Consider the following 24,985-nt stretch of genomic DNA (forward strand, 5'->3'; position numbering starts at 1 on the left):
TCAAGAAAGAACAAAGTTGCATGTTTAAACTTTGCCAGAGAGCACTTGTTGAAGTCAGTGCTCTGGACAGATTAATTCTAAATGTAATAATTTGGCCACATTCACAGGTGCCATGTTTTGAGAAAAGTCAACACTGCATATAATGAGAAGAACCTCCTCCTAATAGTGAAACATGGTGGTGGAGATGTGAAGGTCTGGACCTGCTTTACTGCCTCCAGACCTGGACGACTCCATATTATCCAGGGAACCATCATTTTCCAGGACCATCAACAAATTCTTGACCAGAATCTCCTGCCAACAATCAGAGGCTTGGACACACATGGATTATGCAACAAGCCAACGACCCAAAGAATTCCAGCAAAACTACCAGGGCATGGCTTAAGAGAAAGATTAGCACTCTTGAATGGCCCAGTCAATGTCCGGATCTCAATCCCACAAAAATACTGTGGCAAGATCAGAATGGCCGGTACAAGCCAGATGTCCCTCCAACATCTCTCAACTGGTTGAGTTCTGCAAGGAGGAGTGGGCAAAAATCCCCCAAAAGCAGATGTGAGCCACTCTGTTGTGGTTACAGAAGATGTTTGGTTGAAGTAATGGCTGCAAAAAGAAGTGCCACAAACTACTAAGAGTTCACATACTTTTGCACTTGGCAGATTTTCTGTTTTTGGAGAGAGAAATTACATTTGTTGAATAAATAATAAATCTTTTGTGTCCCTTATTTGGAAGGTCTGATTATATTTGTTTTTGAAAACAATGAACATATTTAGGTGGTTCACACTTTCAAGCAGGTGTGTGTATGTATGTATTGCTAAATAAAGGCAAATAAATAGAAGTAGGTAAGGTGGAAACATTAAGCATAGAAAAAATAAGTTTCCATGGCTACCTTAAATTCCCTGAGTTCAGCTATCTCACGGTTAAGCAGAGCCAACTCATTTTTCTTCTCCAAAATCTTCTTCTTTAGTCCTGTATACACACACATACATACACACACATACCAGACAACAACATTAATACAGTTTTGTGTGGCTTCCTGTATTTAAAATTATCTGCATGAATCCTGGTACACACCAGACAGACATGTTCCTCACATTTTATACAGCCATACACACACACACACACACACCTATCCCTCTTCAACCTCCACCCACTGAAACCCCGTAGCCCACACACACCGCTGGCCTGTTCCTCATATTTCTGCACTGTCTCCTCTCTCTGTCTGCCGAGCTCCTGCAGCTCCTGTTGACTCTGGTCACTCAGGGCAGCGATCATGCTCTCACGCTTCTGCGTCTGCTCGGACATGTAGGACGTGAACTCTTGCTGCAGGGACGTGAGAGTGTGTCAGTGCCATCACGTTTCAGACACAGACCTAAGAACCAGCCTCTGGCATTAGGGGGAGACCGGGTATGGTTGTAACACCTTTTGCTTCAGCACCTGTACCTCACTGAATGTTTGAGCTAGTGTCTCAAACATTTATACAAAGTACAGACATTTGTTTACTACAAATGGCACCAATTCAAACCTCAATTCAAATATCACAGCCCTCGTGAGTTGATGTCAAATACATGGTGTTCCTTTGTTACAACCTACCCCACTAGCGGTGTGTGTGTGTCTGTGGGTACTCACACTCTCCATGCGTGTCTGATTGAACTCATTCTGTAGAAACTCATTGTCTCTACGGCTGGAGTTGATTGAGTTAAATTGTCAAATTTACAGTTTGCTTATGTGACAGAGGGTGTGTGTGTGTTGTGGTGTGTGTTTGCGTGTGTGTGTGTGTGTGTGTTTGCGTGTCTGTGTGTGTGTGTGTTTGCGTGCGTGTGTGTGCATGCGTGCGTGCGTGCGTGCGTGTGTGTGTGTGTGTGTGTGTGTGTGTGTGTGTGTGTGTGTGTGTGTGTTTGCGTGCGTGCACGTGTGTGCGTGCGTGTGTCTGTTTTCTTTCAGGATACAGTTGTCCCGCCCTCCTCTTGAGAGCACTGAGTGTTTCAGTCAGCGATTGGTATCTGTGAATCATAGATACACACATGGTGTTGTCAAAAACAAAGACAAACGCGCGTATTTGAGCCACACTTTAAATCCATTTGGCCTGCCTCACTCTTCCTGTAACTTCGCTCCTTCTTCCGCCTCCACAGAGCGCCCTGCCGCTGCGCTCGCGCCCTCCTGCTGGCGCGCGGACTCGCCTTTCTTCTTCTTTTTCATTTTGTTGTGTTAATGGAGACTCCGCTCGTCGAAAGTCAACTCGGGATCTTCTTAAAAAAGATCTGTAAAAGATCGTAAAAAATGTCCCTAAGTTCAACCTGTCCGTGTCCTCCAGCCCGTTTCCATGTATGTGGTCTTTGACACTTTGTAACCAAGCAACAAGACACAATTCCCCCATGTCAGCATTGCAGGGTGTTTTTTTGCCCAACGTCCTGTAAATTAGTGATGTTTCACAAGCATGTTGACTTGAAGCATGTTGACGTGAAACCTGTATGTTTATTTTGTAATTATTGTTTTTATTCTCAATGGGTCGTTATGTTTAAAAGTGAACTGTCTTTATAAACAGTGCTCGCTAGGTGGTGTAGGGCTCTGTGATCAGCGTTCAGTCCAGCTCAGAAGACACCCAAGAGTAGACAAAGCTCATCACTACCGGTTACACGTTTAGTTTGCGAATAAATAAACTGACGACAAGCCTCTGTATTTTTTATTAATAGGTTGCATTTGAATTCAGTCTCAGGGAAGTCAAGCACACTTCAATACATTGAGCCTTTCAGAGATGTTTTGCGTTGGGAGGATGCGACGCTGAAACGTCCAACCAGCGAGTCGGACGGAGATAGAAACAGCGAAAGCGACGTAGTGTGTGGAGGGCTCCGGCTACTCGAACACACAAGCCTTCTCTCGTTTTGGGCCACACGATATTTTGAGAAATAATGGAGAAGAGAGACGAGTTTTTGTGTGGGGTGGTTGAGGGTAAGCTGCTCACTGTCCTAACGTAGCAAACTGTGATTCTCATTCTGTGCATGAAATGGCACTTCAGTGCGCGTGGATCATTAACGTTTCCTTCATTCGCATTTGCTGTTCTGGCTAATCGACTATGCATTTTATCTGACCAATATAGTCAACATGAAATAAGACCACATGCAATGGTATTGTTACCTTGTAATTTGTCATAGCATAACTAGTTTTTAATTTATAGTATACTATGGCAGCCAATTTTATTCTGCCCAGTGCATTACACAGTTCTTCTATTGCTTAAGCGTGCTTTTGGCTCATTTTGTAAAGATTCTACACACAATTCACACACTCACATCCACACATGCAGCAGAATACCTTCAAATTCACATTCACACACACACACACACACACACACACACACACGCACGCACGCGCGCGCACACACACACACACACAAACACACACACACAATAAATATATATATATTGATTTTCTACTTATATAATCTGGGTTTGATTTTTAGATATTGTAAGAGTATACATGGATGTACTACATGAATATATTAAGTAAACACTCACAGCAAATACTGCACATTAGTGGATTTTTAACATTCTCTCCACATTGTAAAATAAATCTATGTAGTTCCAAATGTTTTCAATTGGAATTCAGAATAGATAATGCTGAATAGAATATAGTACATAAACAGTACACATATTGCATATAGTAGAACAGCAAAACATTTAAAATATGAATTTAAACCACATTAGCATCATCTCTCTTGTCCTCACTGGTTGAGGCCACAGCACTTTGTCCACATGTCAGACATGTCCTGTCCCACAAGACAGCGAGACAAGAATCTTCTTGAATGGAGCGTCCGTCCTCACACAGACCCTGGATCAGTTTGGTCACAGGTGTCCTCCATGTGGTGTGTCCTGACGTGGAGATGGAGATGGAGATGGAGAGCTTCCACTGCCCTGCTGGTAAAAACTCCTCAGTGAGGTTAAGGGACACAGTGTGCTGGTATTGGTGTGAAACTGTGAATGGTTATGAAAGCTGTTTAGGAGCAGAAACATTGTCCCAGTTGACTGTAACTCATCAGTGTCTTTTTTCTGTGAAGATGGTGTGTAGTGGGTCTAAAAATGTAAGCATGTGGGCCGTGAAAGCCGTGACCTCAGTTGGCATGGCGATGGAGGCTCCTATTCTGCGTGGTTGCAGCACATGTTGTGATGTGGCCGCCATGTTGGTCTGGGACACTCTGAGCATTTCTGTGGCCCGTGAGGTTTCTCTCTCTCCTTCCTTTTGATAGGGTGAACCCAGACTCACCAGCCAAGACAAATCCATGTAGGACTGTGTCAGCATCCATTTGTAAAACTCTTTGAAAACAGACACCACTGTGTAGTATAGACCTATTCTAAATGTAGATGTAAAAAGACACTGTATAGACCTACTTTGAAGTTTCACCTCTGTGCTGATAAAGAGACCTGATTACTATGTGATTACTGAGGGACAGTCAGAATTTCTCTGAGGTGTGACATTATTGGCCAAAACCTGGAATGCAGTGAATTGGTACCAGAAGCTTCTGCTGTAGTACATATAGAAGGAGACATGGTTCTGGTTTTATTGCTGAATGTAGAGAAAAGTCCATGTGTCTGAATTACTGTTGTAACAGCCTGTCTGCTGAGGTTGGGCTGAACTCTCTGTCCAGACTGTCTCAGTGTCAACCTCGAATCTCATCGTCAACCTCAAGTCTCATCTGATGAATTCGGTCATCGTCTCTCTGCCTTTGTCCTCCTGCTGGTCTAACTCAGCTCTCACTACCCATCCTCTTCTACAAGCTCCGCCCCCATCCTTTCTCTCCCTTCTTTACTTATTATTGCCTTCAATAGTTGACTTTCTTTTGGTTTTAGTGCTTATGTGAAATTACTGATTTAACATTTAAGCACCTAGGTGTCAGTACACCTGACACAGGTGTGGTAAACAGCAAAGCAGATACATTGTTAGATTTGTGTGTAATGTAGAAAAGTGTGTTTAGTGGTTTGAGAATGTGCTTACAGTTGTGCAGCTCTTGGCTGAGGTTTGTCTATTGGAGTATCACGTTTCACTAAATATTATTACACTAGTGTCCAGGCAATTGTAAAAACCTGTAAATAGCAACAGAGTAAGTATAAATACAAGCAATTCATACAGGATTTCACTTACACACACACACACACACACACACACACACACACACACACACACACACACACACACACACACACACACAGTTACCTTTTCCGTTCTGATGCTGCGTAGAGCGTGTAATTGGCCCAGCGTGCTTATGCAGGTTGATGTCATATTGCTGGTTCTGTGGATGCTCTTTAAATATCCTCCCCCGTGGGGGAAATGTCAGCCTGCCTGTGCACTGTTACCCCTCATCTGTCCTGCAGCATCTGTCCTGCTATGATTACAAAATAGCAAAACTGCCTGGTCCTTCATACACCACATGCTCCATATTCATATTAAACATCCATACTGCACAGTTATACTCCACACTCTATATACTCTGTTAATATATAATTAAATATCTTTTTTCACATTCCATGTCCTCCACATTCAGGCTCACACTGTGTACATTGATTCACCTCTAGAGTTTTCTTAGCTGGTGAGGTTTCGTTTGTTTCTGCTTGTGTGTGACATCTTATCTGAACACATCTTCTGTGCAGGTTTCTATGGTAGACCCTGGTCTATGGAGCAGAGGAAGGTGCTTTTTCAGTGGTGAGTACTCACCTTTAAGTACACTACAGCCCTTAAATACAGTACAGCATCCCATTAACATACAAAACAGAATGTTGACTTATTGTGACATAGAGAGTAGTGGCTTGCAATGCCGTTGCAGTGTGTTTCAGGCTGTATGTGTGAGTGTGTGTACGGGATGTAGTTGCTTGTACGCTGTTGTAGTGTGTTCCAGACTGTGTGTGTGTGTTGCTAGCATGCTGGTGCAGTATGTTTCAAGCTGTGATGCCATACGTGGTGGTGAAAGCCATGTGCAGTAGAGATAACTAGATCTTTGTGCAGTGGAGAGAACTGTGTCCCTGTGCAGTGGAGAGAACTGGATCCCTGTGCAGTGGAGATGACTGGGTCCCTGTGCAGTGTAGATAACTGCGTCCCTGCGCAGTGGAGATAACTGCGTCCCTGTGCAGTGGAGATGACTGGGTCCCTGTGCAGTGGAGATAACTGCGTCCCTGTGCAGTGGAGATGACTGCGTCCCCGTGCAGTGGAGATTACTGCGTCCTTGTGCAGTGGAGTTGACTGTGTCCCTGTGCAGTGGAGATGACTGGATCCCTGTGCAGTGGAGATGACTGGGTCCCGGTGCAGTGGAGATGACTGGATCCCTGTGCAGTGGAGATGACTGGATCCCTGTGCAGTGGAGATGACTGCGTCCCTGTGCAGTAGAGATGACTGCGTCCCTGTGCAGTGGAGATGACTGCGTCCCTGTGCAGTGGAGATGACTGCGTCCCTGTGCAGTGGAGATAACTGTGTCTCTGTGCAGTGGAGATGACTGCATCCCTGTGCAGTGGAGATGACTGCATCCCTGTGCAGTGGAGATAACTGTGTCTCTGTGCAGTGGAGATGACTGCTTCGCTGTGCAGTGGAGATGACTGTGTCCCTGTGCAGTGGAGGTGACTGGATCCCTGTGCAGTGGAGATGACTGTGTCTCTGTGCAGTGGAGTTGACTGGATCCCTGTGCAGTGGAGATAACTGTGTCTCTGTGCAGTGGAGTTGACTGGATCCCTGTGGAGTGGAGATAACTGTGTCTCTGTGCAGTGGAGTTGACTGGATCCCTGTGCAATAGAGATAAGTGTGTTCTGGTGCCAGCAAATCTCCAGTCAGCTATGGTTTCACAGGCCCTCATGCCCTCAGATAACCCAATGACTCACAAAGCCTCCCACTGTCTATGACAAAGTGGTGATTAGTAAAGTGATGATTATAGTGGTAATTTAAAGAGTTAGCTGATTGCACTGGCTAGATAGAGGAAGACTGAAAGAACACATTCATTTTATGCCCATTTGAAAGTGAGAGTTGGAGGAAAGTTGTGTGGGTTGAAATAATGGCATGAGAGCTAAATTTAAAACAGGATGTTTACAGAGAAGTGAATTTAAATTTGGTCTTATCCAGTGCAACTTGCATATAGTATTTGTATAGTAATAGTAATATTATTATAATAATATTTATATAGCACTGACCCCAGGACCCCATATAGTGACCCCATGACCCTTCCCTTACCTGTACCAGGTGAGTAGCAGTAGTGGTGTTGTGTGAGCTGAGTTTCTAATAATTGAATGGTGCAAATCCCAAATCTTGACATGCTATTAATACAAGCTGTTGGTGTTTTTTTCTGGAAGAAAATTCCAGAGCTTTGGGCCATAGTGGCTAAAAACCCTCACCAATCTTTAATCGGCTTTTAGGAATCACCAGTAGATTACTGTTTGAAGACCTGAGAGACCTGACTAGTACATATCTAACCATAATTTCACTGAGGTAAAGAGGAGCAAGACCATGAAGACATTTAAAAACCATCACTAGAACCTTAAAATCTATTCTAAAACTGACAGGTAACCAGTGCAGTTTGTGGAGTGCAGGTGTAATATGATCTCCCTTTCTCCTGCGGGTCAGAACCCTTGCAGCAGCGTTCTGAACTCGATTCTTTGTGTTGACTTGTAACCCCCATGGTGGCCCAACTCAAAGTAGCCAAAGAACCGCACCCCGCAACCCCAGAATTTTTAACTGCGGCTGGATTTTCAAACAATCCCAATTTGGCGTGAAAACCGCAAACCTGGCAACTATGGAAACAGGTGAAGACAATAACGACATGGCACAACAAGGCGGGCTCAAGGAGCAGGGAACAACAGACACGAGGAACAGGGAAACCGGAGTGACAGCTAGGAGAGGGGGGCGTAGCCTTACGTGACACAGTGTCACGTGTGTTGTTTACATTTTTTGTTTACAATGTTTGCACATGGAAAATTGCAATATCATTCATTTAAATCTGCTTAAAAAGAAAGCTTTGTAGCCCCAATTTTTTTTTTGTTTTTTTTTTGGATGGAAGATTGTGATAAAAAATCGAAATCGTGATTTTATGAAAAAAATCGTGATACAATTTTTTTCCCATATCGCCCACCCCTACTCTGTCTTCTCTTTATTTAATTGCAGAAAATTGTCAGACATCCATGTCTGTATATCATCTATGCAGTCAAACAGTGAGCAAATTGATTTTAGGGCTTTAGGTTCTAGAGAAATATAAAGTTGAGTGTCATCTGCATATTGATGATAATTAATACCATGTTTGTTAATGATATGTGGTAACGGAAGCATATATAGGTTGAACAGTAATGGCCAAAGAATTGATCCTTGGGGGACGCCACAAGTTATTTTTTGACGTGTGGAGAAAGAGATACCTAATGCAACATAGTAATCATGCCCAGTTAGATACGATCTAAACCAGTCTAAGACTAAGCCACTAAGGCCTACCCAGCTCTGTAGTCAATCAAGAAGTATTTCATGATCAACGGTGTCAAATGCGGCACGTAAATCTAGCAGAAAAAGGACTGAGAGTTTGCCTGCATCCTTATTCAATCTCAGGGCATTTACTACCTTAACATGTGCTGTTTCAGTGCTGTGGAGAGCTCTGAAACCAGACTGAAAAGTGTCATTTATTTGATTTACTTTGACATAATCGTTCAACTGGATTGACACAACATTTTCAATGATTTTGCTAAGAAAGGAAAGGTTAGATATAGGTTGATAATTATTGAGAATTGTGGGATCAAGATTTCTGTTCTTTAATAGTGGTTTAACCATAGAAGTTTAAAAATATTAGGGAATATTCCCAGTTGCAGAGACTGATTAACAATCGTTAGAACTTCATTAACTAATGAGCTCAGGATCTGCTTGATAAAGCATGTTGGTAAAGGGTCCAGTTCACATATAGAGGATTTTAGTGATGAAATCACATCAAGTAGTGTTACCATGTCAACTTCTTGGAAAAAATACATATTAAAGTAACTGATATAAGAATTGATAGTCTATTAGTGCTTGTATCGGGGCAGTCATGGCCTGGTGGTAGGGAACTGGTCTTGTGACCAGAGGGTCATGGGTTCGATCCCCAGACCTGAGGCCATGACTGAGGTGCCCCTGAGCAAGGCCCTTAACTCGATTAAGGTAGAGAAGTAGTTTTTCCTTGCTGATTTCACTTCACTGTAGTAATTCTACAATGTTGTTTTATAGATATTAAAATGTACTTGCAATTTTAACCTTCGCCAACGTCTCTCAGCCTGCCTACAGTCTTTCGTAAATTGTGGCATGAAGTGGCGTGGTGATTGGCTTCCTGGATGCTGGTGCTCTGAGAGGCCCGCTGAAGTGGTGTGGTGATTGGCTGCCTGGCTGCTGGTGCTCTGAGACACCCGCTGAAGTGGCGTGGTGATTGGCTGCCTGGATGCTGGTGCTCTGAGACGCCACTGCACCAGTCCTCTGGACAGCCCACGTGATCTCCATGTGCTCGTCTCTGTTGGGAAAAGCACCTAGCTGTTTTCTCCACATAACATCCTGAGACAGCCTCAGTCTGAACCTGTGTGTGTGTGGGTGGGTGTGTGTGTGTGTGTGTGTGTGTGTGTGTGTGTGTGTGTGTGTGTGTGTGTGTGTGTGTGTGTGTGTTTGTGAGTGGGTGTGTGTGTGTGTGTGTGTGTGTGTGTGTGTGTGTGTGTGTGTGTGTGTGTGTGTGTGTGTGTGTGTGTGTGTGTGTGTGTTTTGTTTGTGAGTAAAGAGCACAAATCTATAGGATACCATCTGCACAGGAAGAAGAGAAGAGGGAACATTGGACCCACACAGGAGGACAGAGAAACAGAGGGGGAGTGGCACCGGGCCAGCGCAGACACGGAGACCAGGGTTAATAGTAAAGGAGAGAGGGAGAGACTTAGAGAGAGATACAGTTAAAGAGAGAGAGATACAGCTAGAGAGAGAGATACAGCTAGAGAGGGAGAGATACAATAAGAGAGAGAGATACAATAAGAGAGAGAGAGATACAACTAGAGAGAGAGAGAGATACAACTAGAGAGAGACTGGGCTGACAGGGACAGAAATGTGCATTACACAAAAAAGTACAGAAATACAGTGTATGTGTGTGTGGGGGGTGTGGATATAGGTGTGTGTATGTGAGTGTGTGTGGGGGGGTTAGGGCATAGGTGTGGTTATGTGAGTGATTATGTGTGTGTATGTATGTCAGTGTGTGTGTGAGGGTGGGTGTGTCTATGTCTTAGTCCTTACATTTTAAAGAGCATGTACTAAATCAGGAAGCCCTAGTGTATGTAGGGCATCTGCCTTCACTGCTCAATAGACTGATACACACACACAACACAGGCATCGCCAAACACTAATATGCAGAACCCATGAAGCTGTTCTATTTACTGAGACAGAGTGGAGACAGAGCTCAGACAAAATGGAGACGGTCCTGAGACAGAACTGAGACAGAGCCATCCAGATGTGTCCTGTTTACACCGCACCTTACATATTTCATCCTAATACTTCTTATGGACATGGACTGTCTTGTGTATTTCTTCCATAATCGAGTTCGTGCTCTCGTGTCAGTGCTGTATTCTTCAGGCATGTGTAGTACTACCCTCATATAACATACAGTACTGATTTGCAAAATTGTTTTTCTACTGTACTCCATCTATTGTTCCCAAGTAGTAAACACAGGCGATGACAGGTCTAGGATCAGTTTTCAAGTGCAGAGCTGCCTAGCAAGGGTCTCGCACAACCCACGAGTCATCAACTCCATTCGGCCCGCTCAGCGTTGTGCAGGTCTGAGGTCAGTCTGAGCCACAGTTATTGATCCAGAGTGTGAGAGATCAGGCCTGCTCCATTATTGATGACTCCAGCAGGATCCCTTCCACTGTCTGGGCTCAGGGACCTGACGTGTGCAGTGTGTGTGTGTGTGTGTGTGTGTGTGTGTGTGTGTGTGTGTGTGTGTGTGTGTGTGTGTGTGTTCTCGTGCTTGTGAAGCCTTCCTGTGGGGGGAGAGGGCTTCAGATGGGTTACACAGCTCCTCTTAACATGTATGAACCCACATATAACAATTCAATTTTCTGTAACATTTATGATATTATTACTGCATTATTATGTTTATATTACTCTATATTTTTTGTATAATATGTACTGTATGTATTGACTACTGTAATCATCTTTGGTTTATTGTAAAGTTCTATATAAATACAATGTGTATAAAAACAACAACAACATCAACAACAATAATAATACCAATAATAAAAATTCCGATGCCTTCTACTTGTTCCTTCAATGATAATGAACGGAGAGGGTGTTGCTAGAGGTTTTATTATATGGCTCAAGCAGAGCACAGATGAACGGAGGACGGGGCTGTATGTCAGATCCCAGCTCTGTGGAGCCAGGTCCAGCTCACACCTCTAGTCGTCCGGTCCCAGTTCGCATTAGGGAGGCAGAGTCCAGGAGGTAGAGGAGAGTTGTCCCAGTGGCGGAGTGTGTAACTCAGGCAGACATGCAGCCTCCCAGAGGTACAGAGGTGCTGGCTGAGGGTGGAATATGTGGGAAGATAAGGATCGGGTGAGGCTGATGGGGCTGATGGGTAATCTGGTGATCGAGATCGGGTTGACCTGTGAGGAGTGGGTGTGGCACTAGGCGAGTGGGTGGGGTTAGGTTAGGAGGATTTGACACATTTTCACAGTCGTCTGACAGTGATTTGAGTTATTTATACAAATGATAAATAGATCCCTCACGTCTCTTTTCTCTCTCACTCTCTTCCACACACCAGGATGCAGAGGTGGGGTTTGAACACATACCTGTATGGTCCTAAAGACGACCTGAAGCACCGTCTGCTCTGGAGAGAGTTGTACTCCGCAGAAGAGGAAGGTATGGGATTATTTATACCGGATTATTTGTACAGGATTATTTTGGTCTTTTCTGTCTTTTTGTTTATACCTATTCCTTCAGCATCCCCCCCCCTCCCTTACTCTCTGTTTCACTCCTCTCTCTCGGCCTGTAGCCCAGTTGAAAGCCCTGGTGTCAGAGGCACAGAGGAGGGGTTTGAGGTTTGTGTACGCTCTCTCTCCTGGTCAGGATATCGTCTTCTCCAGCTCCTCTGACCTGACACTGCTCAAGCGCAAACTTCAACAGGTACACACATGCATACACACACACACACACACACACACACACACACACACACACACACACACACACACACACACACACACACACACACACACACAGGAGCTATCACTGTGAGGCATGAAGAAGGACTATTATTAGGTTTTACATCCTTAAGTGGATGTGTAGCCCCACACACTCTCATACACACACACACACACACATGCACACCCTACTTTATTATTTAGCTTAACAGTGTCCTATTAAGGCCTGTCCCACTCTGACTTTAAAATTTGTCACTTTTAGCTCCACAACTCCCCTAAGTGCCACAGATTGCCCAAAGCGTGCTCCACTTTCTGACGTTTGATCTCCTCCGCACCACTAGGTGGCAGAACTGGGCTGCCAGGCCTTTGCTGTCCTGTTCGATGACATTGACCACTCCATGTGCCATGCCGATACGGAGGCCTTCTCCTCATTCGCTCATGCCCAAGTGTCTGTGGCCAATGAGATCTTCTGTTTTCTGGGGGAGCCGTCCGTCTTCCTTTTTTGCCCTACTGGTAGTTAATCACCATGTACCTCTGCCAAGTTATATATTCACATTCTCAAATATGGAAACATTTAACTGGATATGTGTTGGACAGTTGTAATATTATGTTTTAAATGCTAAAATGTTGTGTGCCAGTTGTATGATTCTTCGCTCAATATCTCTCCATCTGCCTCTGTTAATCTCTTTCTTCCTCTCTCTCTCTCTCTCTCTCTCTCTCTCTCTCTCTCTCTCTCTCTCTCTCTCTCTCTCTCTCTCTCTCTCTCTCTCTCTCTCTCTCTCTCTCTCTCCCTCCCTGGTGGGTAGAGTACTGTGGCTCTCTCTGCTCTCCCAGCGTGTCCAAGTCTCCGTACCTGCTGACAGTAGGTGAGGACCTGCTGCCTGGCATCTCGGTCATCTGGACAGGTGAACATGCTGACCTAGAATAATCTTCATCAACAAGCAGGACAACACCGCCACGCGGCTGTTTTAGATTGGCTAATATGTGCATCTCTCCAATAGGGAGCAAGGTGATCTCACGGGAGCTGAGTGCTGATTCGCTGCTGGAGGTGCAGTCTGTGCTACAGCGCTCACCTCTGGTGTGGGACAACCTTCATGCTAACGATTACGATTCTCGCCGTGTCTTCCTGGGGCCCTTCAAGGGCCGGCCGCCAGCACTGCGTGGCCATCTCAGGGGCCTGCTGCTGAACCCAAACTGCGAGTTTGAAGCCAATTACATCCCACTGCACACACTGGGGACCTGGAACCAAGCAGGGAAGAGGGAGAGAAAAGGTGAGAGGAGAGGAGAGGAGGAAGGAGAGGAGGAGAGGGGGAGAGGGGAGAGGAGGGGAGAGAAGGAGAGGAGAGAAGGAGAGGAGGAGAGGGGGAGAGGGGAGGGGAGGGGAGAGGAGAGGAGGAGAGGAGGAGAGGGGGAGAGAAGGAAGGAGAGGAGGAGAGGGGGAGAGAGGAGGGGAGGGGAGAGGAGAGGAGGAAGGAGAGGAGGAGAGGGGGAGAGGAGGGGAGGAAGGAGAGGAGGAGAGGGGGAGAGAGGAGGGGAGAGGAGAGGAGGAAGGAGAGGGGGAGAGAGGAGGGGAGGGGAGAGAAGGAAGGAGAGGAGGAGAGGAGGAGAGGGGGAGAGGGGAGGGGAAGATGGAGAGGAGGAGAGGGGGAGAGGAGGGGAGGGGAGAGGAGAGGAGGAAGGAGAGGAGGAGAGGGGGAGAGAGGAGGGGAGAGGAGAGGAGGAAGGAGAGGAGGAGAGGGGGAGAGAGGAGGGGAGGGGAGAGAAGGAAGGAGAGGAGGAGAGGAGGAGAGGGGGAGAGGGGAGGGGAAGATGGAGAGGAGGAGAGGGGGAGAGAGGAGGGGAGGGGAGAGGAGAGGAGGAAGGAGAGGAGGAGAGGGGGAGAGAGGAGGGGAGAGGAGAGGAGGAAGGAGAGGAGGAGAGGGGGAGAGAGGAGGGGAGGGAGAGGAGAGGAGGAAGGAGAGGAGGAGAGGGGGAGAGAGGAGGGGAGAGGAGGGGAGGAAGGAGAGGAGGAGAGGGGGAGAGGGGGAGAGGGGAGGGGAGAGGAGAGGAGGAAGGAGAGGAGGAGAGGGGGAGAGGGGAGGGGAGAGGAGAGGAGGAAGGAGAGGAGGAGAGGGGGAGAGGGGAGGGGAAGATGGAGACTGATCAGACTCTAATGAGGGTTGCAGGACTGGAAAATGTTCTTAAGTCAGAGGTCAGTTGTCAACAAGTGTCCAGCGACAAACTCTCAAACACACACTCTCTCACACTCTCACACTCTCTCACACTCTCACACTCTCTCACACTCTCACACACTCTCACACTCTCTCACACTCTCACACACTCTCACACTCTCACACACTCTCTCACACTCTCTCACACTCTCACACACTCTCTCACACTCTCTCACACTCTCACACACTCTCTCACACTCTCTCACACTCTCACAGGTGGTGCTTTTTTCCTCATTGGTTTGTGAAATAATGTCTGGGTTATTGAAGTAAATTATAGTACTTACATTTTATGATTCATTTTTTTTTGTTTTGTGCTAATGGAGCAAACTGCGTACCACTCCTTAGGTCAGAAAGCATGTCTGAAAGTGAGTCATAAATCTGCACTTACCATTAATGACCCTCTAAACATCGAATACTAAAGTGCATGTGTGTGTGTGTGTGTGTGTGCGTGTGTGCGTGTGTGCGTGTGTGTGTGTGTGTGTGTGTGTGTAGAGTGTGAGAGAGTGTGAGAGAGTGTGTGAGAGTGTGAGAGAGTGTGAGAGAGTGTGTGAGAGTGTGAGAGAGTGTGAGAGAGTGTGTGAGAGTGTGAGAGTGTGTGAGAGTGTGAGAGAGTGTGAGAGTGTGTGAGAGTGTGAGAGAGTGTGCGCGCGTGTGTGTGTGTGTGTGAGCCAGTGTGTGTAATCCTTCAGATAAAGAATTACAGGATTGCTCCATGACTACGCAGGTCGGCAGATCCGGTCCACGGAGCAGAGGTCATCCGCTGTGTCCTCCAGAGTCAAACCTCCCAGCAGCCTCGATGGTCCTAACGGGCCCCAGTCCAGAGGCCCCTGCAGTGGCACGGCTCTCCCTCCCGGCTCTGCCCAGGCACAGAAGGCCTCGGTGGGGAAGGACAACGCGGCAGCTCCCCTCCGGAACGAAGACCGGGGCCGTGGGGGGGCTAGCCGAGAGAAATCCCCAGGAAAAGGGCTGTGTGCTGGGAAGGTCCCGCTGAGCGAGGCCCAGGTCCGGCTGCTGGTGGGCCTGTACTACCTACCTCACGAGCACGGGCCACAAGCCCAGAACCTGCTGCAGGATCTCACCTGGCTCCGGAGCAACTGCCACTGTGTCAGCATCAACGGCAACGGCAAGAAAACACATCCGCACAAGGTCAGAGACGCCAGACGTGTGTGTGTGTGTGTGTGTGTGTGTGTGTGTGTGTGTGTGTGTGTGTGTGTGTGTGTGTGTGTGTGAGCGATTGATTGAGAAACAGAGCGAGGAGTCGTCCCAGGCTTGTGGAGATGTGATCGTGCTCGTTTTCAGTTCCGTGTGTCGTACCCTTTCCGCCTGTTGGGTGTAGTAAATCTCTCCCACCCCCACCCGTTCCAGGTGGAGGAGTGGCGGGTGCGGGCGTGTCACTTCCTGGCCACGTGCGACGAGGTGGCGGCTCTGCACGGCAGCGTGGTGAACAGCGTGAACCGGGCCCTGCTCTATGACCTTTACCCCTACGTCTGGGACCTGAGAAACACGCTGCTGGTGGCCAAGGCCTTCATCAGCTGGCTGGGTGAGATGGAGGGAGAGGGAAGGATTGGCAGGGAGAGAGAGAAACAGAGAGATAGAGAGAAAAACAGAGAGAAACAGAGAGAAACAGAGCAGGAGGTTTGCTGGAGGGATGAGAGAGAGCAATGCTGCTGAAGGAAAAGGCGTGATATAGGGGGCTTTATGTTGGCTTTGACTGATGTCTAATTTTACTTGGGTTCTTTTTCATCTCTCTCTTTCTTTTCCTCTCTTTCTTTTTCTCTCTCTCTGCTCCCCTTTAGAGGGGCGTGTGGTGAGTGAAAGTTCTTCATTGGGCTCCTGGAAGAACTGCTTCCACTGTGAGTAGAGTCCATTCTGAGCTTCTTCCTTCAAACAGTGCAGCGAGACTGACGGACTTCTTTTTACCAGGGTGTGGAGCTTCCTCGGGGGCGGAGCTTCTCAGCATGGAGGCGGAGCCTTGGGTGTTTAAAGGGGGATTGTCAGGAGAAGTACAGGTGTGTATAACGTCAAGCATTTGAGATTGGAATATGGTTAGATGGATGATGGAGAGCAGGTTGTCCTCAGTCTTCCTCTCCGTCTCTCCTCACATGTGGTGTTTGGTGTAGATGCTTCTCCCCGTGGGCACCAGCACAGAGTTGTTCAACCACCCCCCTCCCCTATTCCCCACCTCTCGCCTCTACAACATACGACCCTTCCAGCACAAAGACAAGGTGAGATATGTATAAAGCTGCACAGTGACATACATACAAGCCAATACACACTCATACGACTGATTTCAGAACAGAGGAAATACTGCACCGTGCACTGCTGTCAAACTCCTAAAACATAGGCCGTGGTTTAACTGTATTTTTGTGTTCTTGTCCTCCGTACCACAAGGTGGAGCTATACCGCATGGTTCGACAGCTGCATCAGAGAGCGAAACCTGCCCAGGACTCTGCAGTGTGCCACCCAGACTTCATTGGTGACAGGTTAAGTTGTTCAGAAGTGAACACCTTGAAACAAAATAGCAATGTACCTTCACTTGTTATGCTCAATGAGATCCTGATTCTGAAATCTGCTGCGTAGATACCTAGTGCGATCTAATCTGATGAAGAGTATTTGTGTTTGCCTGGGATTGGTGTGTGTGTCTCTACGCGTGTGTATTTTCAGATACTTGGGTGCGTCTCTGGCCCTGTGTCCAGAGTACACGTTTGTCCTGGAGGACGAGCTGGGTGTGTGTGGGTGTGCTGTTGGCGTCCTGGACGTGCGCTCCTTTGTCAAACGCTGCCAGGCCTCCTGGTCTCCTGCTCTGAGGGACAAGTACTGCCCACGGGGCCCCCATGGAGCCAGCGGGCACACTGCCCCAAAGGTGTGTGCCCACCAGGATGTTGTAATGGGAGACTAACAGTGCAGTGGTAACGACACAGGTGTCCAATTCTAAAGTTTTTTGTAATGTTCGTGTAATATTTTAAAGAGGTTTGTAATATTTCTAAAATTAGTTTAACGCTTTTGTTAATGGCAGTATAAAAATTATGGTGTCCAGTTTGGTTTTATGGAAAATGAAACGGATTCGATCTGTGAGTGCGTTTGTCCCCTGCAGGAGGCGCTGCTGAGTTTGATTGACGAGCAGGAATATCCAGACTCTCTGCTGTACCACTTCCCCTCTCAGCTCCGCCTGGACGCACTGCCTGAACTGGTGGACTGTAGCGTCAGCAGAAGCCTCCTCACCTCTTTACTCACAGCACTGAAGGCCAATGGTGAGAGAGAGAGAGAGAGAGAGAGAGAGAGATTATGTGTGTTCAAGTGTGTGTTAATGTGTGTGGTAGAGGGTCAAGACACAACTGGATTTACATAGAGATGAGTTCTGACCCCATCAGTAAACTCATCTCCATGTGCATATGGAGTCTCTCTCCTTCACCTCTCCCTCACCTCTCTCTCTCTCTCTCTCTCTCTCTCTCTCTCTCTCTCTCTCTCCCCCTCCCTCCATCTCCCCAGGCTCCCAGGGTGTGTTTTGTGAGGTGCAACCCACAGACCAGCCCCGGCTGGAGTTCCTCACCAAGCTGGGCTTTCTGGAGATCTTGCGTGGAGAGATCTGCTCCACAGAGGGGCTGGTCCTTGGCAGACTGCTCTAGGGCTCCACCAGAGCACCTTCAGGCATTTTCTGGGACAGATCCATTGTTAAACGACGGTGAATTTAGGTTGTAGGTAATGCAGATAGGTGTGTGGAACCATGTGGTTAAGTCATTGGTACATTATAGTTTGGGTTAAAGAGTTTGTAGTTCTGCGGCTGAAAGGGACTCACCGTGAAATGCAGACGGCTACAGTGAATCGGCTCCTCTGGTCTGGTTAGCATCATTCTTTAACATTATGCTACCAGACTCGCCATCACTCATTATTGTTACCTTGAGCTTTGTGGATAATGCATTCCTTGAGATTGTAAATGAAATCTATGCATGAATGACTGGATTTCTGCCCCAGAAGGGGGTGTGTAGAGTCTCCCAGCAGGGCTAAACACAGCGGTTGGTTTTGGTTTACACGGGGCTGGGGTTTGGTGCAGCTGCAGCAGGTTGGAGGGTTTACAATCACCCCCTTCACCTCAGCAGGGAGGCTGCAGTCCTGACCCACGTCCTCCCTCACTCTGGCCTTTAGGGGGCAGTGTGGGTTCACGCTGCTGCTCATACTAGACAGTAACACTGAAAATAATTATGTGTTATTGGAAACGCCCCACCAATTCCCAAAGGCCAATGTCTAAGGTCATTATTGAGCGAAACTACGCCATCCCTGGGGACAGAGGATCCGCTGATCTCACTGCGTGACAGCGAGCTGGTCAGGAAACAGCACGTCTGCTAAAATATGTTTTTCTGAATAATACTCTGTGGTCACAGCATCATTTGTCAACTGTTTTGGTTTGTCACTGAACCAGTGCTTGGACTGCTGGGTCATGCTTCCTGTGGCTATGGCGATAATGGGTGTGTAGCTCGTTCTGATTGGCTGCAAGCTTCCAAGTTGGATCTTCCAGTTGCTGTAGAAGAAATAAGCACTAGATTGTGATAGATGTTGGGAGAACTGATTTCTTTATTCTTTATATATGCGCTTTCTGTTTTATCTCTTATCATACACATACAAAACATTCAAAGGCATATTATAGGCATATTAAAGGCATACATATACTTCATCCCCAGTAATGGAAATGACCAGATGTATATGCTCGCTCTCTCTCTCTCTCTCTCTCTCTCTCTCTCTCTCTCTCTCTCTCTCTCTCTCTCTCTCTCTCCTGCTCTCTTTTTCTCTCTTTCACACACCTAAACACACACTTAGCTTGTATAGTATGAGGAAGCTTCTGACCTCATTTTCAGCATAAATTAAAATTATGAATCACTCTAAAATAGGCTTTTGTGTCTTCCCGTTTCTGCACAAGATAATTCAGTACCAACCTACCTACACACACACACACACACACACACACACATACACAAAGCTGTCTCTGCAAAATAATTATTAACAGCTTCATCCTCCTTTAGTAAGCATAAGGACACACACACACACACACACACACACACACACACGGTCGTTTAGGACGTCACAACTGCCCACAGTTCTCCTACCAAAGCCTCTCGATTTCCATGGCAACAAAAACTTAGAACGAATTGCTTTTTCACAAAGTTGTAAGTGGTGTGCCATTGTTATCACTACAGTAATAGTTTATCATTGTTATCACTACAGTAATAGTTTATCATTTTGCATGGTTGGATTTTTGATGTTACTTCACTTGCACTAATATCGGCTGGTTTTAATATTGCTGCCATGGTTTGTTTTTAATAGGCCTTCAGATTGGACTAATAATGATATCTAATGTACAATCTTTTACGGTAGAACTTTTTAAAGATTGTGGGATTTTTTTGTACCAGAATGGAATGTGTTTATAGCACCATTAAAAGCTGCTTGTTTTGACTCAACCTCTGCCTTTGTGATTTTGTGCTGCTTTGACAGGGATCTTAACAAAAGTCCCCAACGAGTGAAACTGTCCTTCAGTATAGCAGTATGTTCCTCAGAAAGGACAAGTCTAGCAGTCCTGAAACTGAACTTTAGGCTGACATGAAATGAAATCTCCAACAACCTGAAAAGTAAAGAGCTGGAAATCAAACTGTGTATCATTAACAATTAAGACCTGAAGTAATACAGCCATGTACAAAACACATAACCACCCATGTAACCAAATGTACTAGACACACAACCAAACCACATCACATGTACTATGTACAAAACACATAACCACCCATGTAACCAAATGTACTAGACACACAACCAAACCACATCACATGTACTATGTACAAAACACATAACCACCCATGTAACCAAATGTACTAGACACACAACCAAACCACAACATCACATGTACTAAACACATAACCAAACCACGACGTCCCATGTACTAAACACATAACCAAACCACATCACATGTACTAAACACATTACCAAACCACATCACATGTACTAAACACATTACCAAACCATGACATCACATGTACTAAACACATAACCAAACCACAACGTCCCATGTACTAAACACATAACCAAACCACGACATCACATGTACTAAACACATTACCAAACCACGACGTCCCATGTACTAAACACATAACCAAACCACATCACATGTACTAAACACATTACCAAACCTTGACATCACATGTACTAAAAACATAACCAAACCACGACGTCCCATGTACTAAACACATAACCAAACTATGACATCACATGTACTAAACACATAACCAAACCACAACGTCCCATGTACTAAACACATAACCAAACCATGACATCACATGTACTAAACACATAACCAAACCACAACGTCCCATGTACTAAACACATAACCAAACCACGACATCACATGTACTAAACACATTACCAAACCACGACGTCCCATGTACTAAACACATAACCAAACCATGACATCACATGTACTAAACACATAACCAAACCTTGACATCACATGTACTAAAAACATAACCAAACCACGACATCACATGTACTAAACACATTACCAAACCACGACGTCCCATGTACTAAACACATAACCAAACCATGACATCACATGTACTAAACACATAACCAAACCTTGACATCACATGTACTAAAAACATAACCAAACCACGACGTCCCATGTACTAAACACATAACCAAACTATGACATCACATGTACTAAACACATAACCAAACCATGTCACTAAAGTAATATAATTTTTATATTTAAAAAATGTAAAGTCATATTTATTTAGCACTTCAACACAACACAAGTTGTCACAAAGCAGCTTTATAAATGAGTCCAGATCACTAATGAGTCCAGATCACTAATGAGCCCAGATCACTACTACGAATGCCAGGGGAGGCAGTGGCTGGGAAAAACTCCTTGAGCAGAACTCAGGATCAAACCTTGGGAGGACCACCACTAGAGGGAGCACATCCTCACTGGCTAGCCCAGCCAACAACCAGTCCATGCGTTATTATTGAGGCCTAGTCCGATTAGTCACTTCGGTGCAGGTGGGGGTGTCAGTTTTATCTGTATCCAAAATGAATATCACCAGGAGAATATTCTTCTGCTTGTCTGGCTATGGAATGCTGGGATAATGTTGTTGTTTTGAGACAAAGGCTGAGGGGGTCCGGACTCACACGGCTGCTCAAGACACTCCACCAGTACTGAGACTGTGTTGTTGTGGAGGAATGAGTCCCTTTGCCAGCTGAAATTCCTTAAATGTCAAGAACCTCATTCCAGTTGAACTGGCCCAGCTCTGAAGGCACAAGGCCTGTTATTGAGCACATTGTTTTTCTGACTTTGTCTACAAAGTCAAACTTGCTATTTGAAGATGAATCAACTTGAGCTTTTTTTTCACGTAAAACAACAAGCCCTTGTTTACAGTGTTATTTACAGTGTTTTATACAGTGGTGTTAACCTCCAGCTGGAGTGGTGGAGGGAAGGTCCAGTGTCCCTCTGCGGGAGAACACACGTGAGTGGTGGAGGGAGGTTTGTGTCTCCCTGTAGGGGAGCTCACGTGAATGGTGGAAGGAGGTTTGTGTCTCCCTGTAGGGGAGCTCACGTGAATGGTGGAAGGAGGTTTGTGTCTCCCTGTAGGGGAGCTCACGTGAATGGTGGAAGGAGGTTTGTGTCTCCCTGTAGGGGAGCTCACGTGAGTGGTGGAGGGAGGTTTGTGTCTCCCTGTAGGGGAGCTCACGTGAATGGTGGAAGGAGGTTTGTATCTCCCTGTAGGGGAGCTCACATGAGTGGTGGAGGGAGGGCCAGTGTCCCTCTGTGGGAGAGTTCACGTGAGTGGTGGAGGGAGGTTCGTGTCTCCCTCTGCGGGAGAACACACGTGAGTGGTGGAGGGAGGTTTGTGTCTCCCTGTAGGGGAGCTTACGTGAGTGGTGGAGGGAGGTTCGTGTCTCCCTGTATGGGAGCTCACATGAGTGGAGGAGGGAGGTTTGTGTCTCCCTGTAGGGGAGCTCACGTGAGTGGTGGAGGGAGGTTTGTGTCTCCCTGTAGGGGAGCTCACGTGAGTGGTGGAGGGAGGTTTGTGTCTCCCTGTAGGGGAGCTCACGTGAGTGGTGGAGGGAGGTTCGTGTCTCCCTGTATGGGAGCTCACGTGAGTGGAGGAGGGAGGTTTGTGTCTCCCTGTAGGGGAGCTCACGTGAGTGGTGGAGGGAGGTTTGTGTCTCCCTGTAGGGGAGCTCACGTGAGTGGTGGAGGGAGGTTTGTGTCTCCCTGTAGGGGAGCTCACGCGAGTGGTGGAGGGAGGTTTGTGTCTCCCTGTAGGGGAGCTCACGTGAGTGGTGGAGGGAGGTTTGTGTCTCCCTGTAGGGGAGCACACGTGAGTGGTGGAGGGAGGTTGGTGTCTCCCTGTAGGGGAGCTCACGTGAGTGGTGGAGGGAGGTTTGTGTCTCCCTGTAGGGGAGCTCACGTGAATGGTGGAGGGAGGTTTGTGTCTCCCTGTAGGGGAGCTCACGTGAGTGGTGGAGGGAGGTTTGTGTCTCCCTGTAGGGGAGCTCACGTGAGTGGTGGAGGGAGGCTCCAGTGTCATGTGTCAGTGTCTCTGCTCTCTCAGCTCACTGCACCCAGACGTGTTCTTTAGCAGTCATTCATTTTGCTGGTGATGGAGGAGTCTGGATGCATGTGGGTGGGGGAGACTGGGATATCTCACCCAGTTCAGCCCAGATAAGCCCAGATCAGGCCGGATCAGCTCGGATTAGCTCAGATCAGCCCACTGACCATGGTGTGCCCCAAACCATAAACATGCCTCTTCAGATCTCATTCCCCATGGTGTTAGAAGACAGACAAACTGATGGTTGACATCAGACATGCCACACATGGCTTCTATTTTAAGAAGTTGTTGTTTTAATGTAAAAGCAGTTTCCCATATTTCCATGGTAAATTTGGATGGGCTGGTGTGCTATAGTCACTTCTTACTTGCATATGTGTGTGTGTGTGTGTGTGTGTGTGTGTGTGTGTGTGTGTGTGTGTGTGTGTGTGTGTGTGTGTGTGTGTGTGTGTGTGTGTGCTGGCATTAACGCTGTCATGGTAGTAATATGATAGTGTTAGTGAAGCTGGAGTAAAGAGTGTATGGAGGACACATTACGTCACCGTGTTGTTGGGAGTGGCCTGCCGTCTTAAAAATGGCAGATGTCATAATCCCACCAATAATAAAGGGATGGAGAGGGCTGTAATTGAAGACATATTTCTAATAAAGTGTCAGGGGAACGTGTGTACGTGGGTGTGGGTGTGGACGTGTGTGCGTGGATGTGGGTGTGGACGTGCGTGCGTGCGACACACATCTCTTGTGCTGACTTTATGCTGCCCTCAGCCCATTGGCTGGAAGTGTGCGGGGACTTTAATGTCTCGGCCAATGGGCACGCACGATTAAGAGACTTGACCACTTGAAGCAGTTGAAGGGCATGTGCAGTAGGGCGGTAGCCTTCGTGTTTCAGTTGCGGACTGCAGTACTGCTCATTGCCTTGCGGAGGTGCTGTGCACTAAAGCATGATTTTATCTTTGGCCCATGAGTAGCATTTTTCCTCTCTCTGTTCATCTTCTTTTCTATCACCACACCCAGTCTCTCTCTCTCTCTCTCTCTCTCTCTCTCTCTCTCTCTCTCTCTCTCTCTCGATCCCTGTTCGCATTCACACTTAGCGTGGGGCTCTTGTGTGGTCTCTCCAGTGGTCTCGGTGAGAGAGTGGGTGTGAGTGTACTCTCATCCTGTCAGCTCCGCACTCTCCTCAGGAACAGAGCTGCGTGTTAGCTCAGCTCCACTGACGCCTCCCTCAGACAGTCAGGACGTGAGGCCCGAGGCTCGGGACCGCAGCCTCCCACGTCTGGAGGGTACACGGGCCATGTTGCCGACCGGTCAGTGAGGGCAGAGTTGAAGCACACATGCAAGAAACACCACAACGTGCATGCAAGACATGCAGATGGTTGCTGTACACTGTAATAATCAAGTGGTGGACCAGATATAGTCCATATGAACACAGAAGACAGTTGATAGGACAGGCGAAGGACACACCCAGTCCCTCTGTAATGGACTCTGGAGTGTCTTTCCTGCCCAACGTCCTGCTGTAGGACTACTGCCCAGTACCAGGGCTTCTTGACGTCCTTCCTTCTCCTTTACATTCTTCTGCTACTCCGCCCAAATGTTATTGCCAGAGCATGGGCCTGTGGGGTTGGCATTTTACCTTACAGTTAAAACTGCAGCACAGTTGTTGGTATTCTCTCTCTCTCTCTCTCTCTCTTACAAACAGGCCCCCACTCACAATTTGTATCAGTGAGTCAGTGTATACCTCATCACTTCCTATGCAAATGCTATGACTCATACATCTCTTGTTAGCATTAATGCTCTCTTCTCCCTCTCTCTCTCTCTCTCCCATTCTCCCTCTCCTCTTTTCTCTCTCTTTCTCCCTCTCTCCTCTTCTCTCTCTCCTCTACACTCTCTATCTCCCTTTCTCTGTATCTCCTGTTCTCTCTCTCCTCTTCACTCTCTCTCTCTCCCTTTCTCTCTCTCTCCTGTTCTCTCTCTAGCCAAGCTGTTTAACTGTGCTTCAGCAATAATCTACATCCAAATGTAAACTTACAGAACAACTCCCTCCCTGAGGTCACAGCCTAAC

General features: G+C 46.9%; 2 protein-coding genes across 2 annotated transcripts in view; one reads left to right on the forward strand and one right to left on the reverse strand.

Moving 5' to 3' along the window:
• The window catches only part of LOC143488585 (E3 ubiquitin-protein ligase TRIM39-like), a 26,900-nt gene extending 24,589 nt beyond the window's left edge, over positions 1–2,311 (reverse strand). Inside the window, exons 1-5 of the transcript XR_013124445.1 lie at positions 2,090–2,311; positions 1,944–1,997; positions 1,624–1,678; positions 1,173–1,317; positions 884–963 (exon numbers count right to left, since the gene is read on the reverse strand). The gene's annotated coding sequence lies outside the window, so the exon portion shown is untranslated. The remainder of the gene's footprint in view (positions 1–883; positions 964–1,172; positions 1,318–1,623; positions 1,679–1,943; positions 1,998–2,089) is intronic.
• A 268-nt stretch (positions 2,312–2,579) lies between these two features.
• LOC143488521 (protein O-GlcNAcase) lies at positions 2,580–19,781 on the forward strand. The gene is made up of 16 exons (XM_076987287.1): positions 2,580–2,943; positions 5,634–5,685; positions 11,753–11,850; positions 11,984–12,114; positions 12,473–12,644; positions 12,938–13,036; positions 13,133–13,402; positions 15,066–15,487; positions 15,707–15,881; positions 16,138–16,194; positions 16,265–16,350; positions 16,462–16,566; positions 16,733–16,824; positions 17,006–17,204; positions 17,436–17,592; positions 17,831–19,781. The coding sequence occupies exons 1-16, from the start codon at positions 2,904–2,906 to the stop codon at positions 17,965–17,967; spliced, it is 2,292 nt and encodes a 763-aa protein (XP_076843402.1). The 5' UTR covers positions 2,580–2,903; the 3' UTR covers positions 17,968–19,781.
• Positions 19,782–24,985: the final 5,204 nt, after the last annotated feature.

Source organism: Brachyhypopomus gauderio, unplaced genomic scaffold, assembly GCF_052324685.1.
Source record: "Brachyhypopomus gauderio isolate BG-103 unplaced genomic scaffold, BGAUD_0.2 sc52, whole genome shotgun sequence".
In the NCBI taxonomy this organism is placed as follows: Eukaryota; Metazoa; Chordata; class Actinopteri; order Gymnotiformes; family Hypopomidae; genus Brachyhypopomus; species Brachyhypopomus gauderio.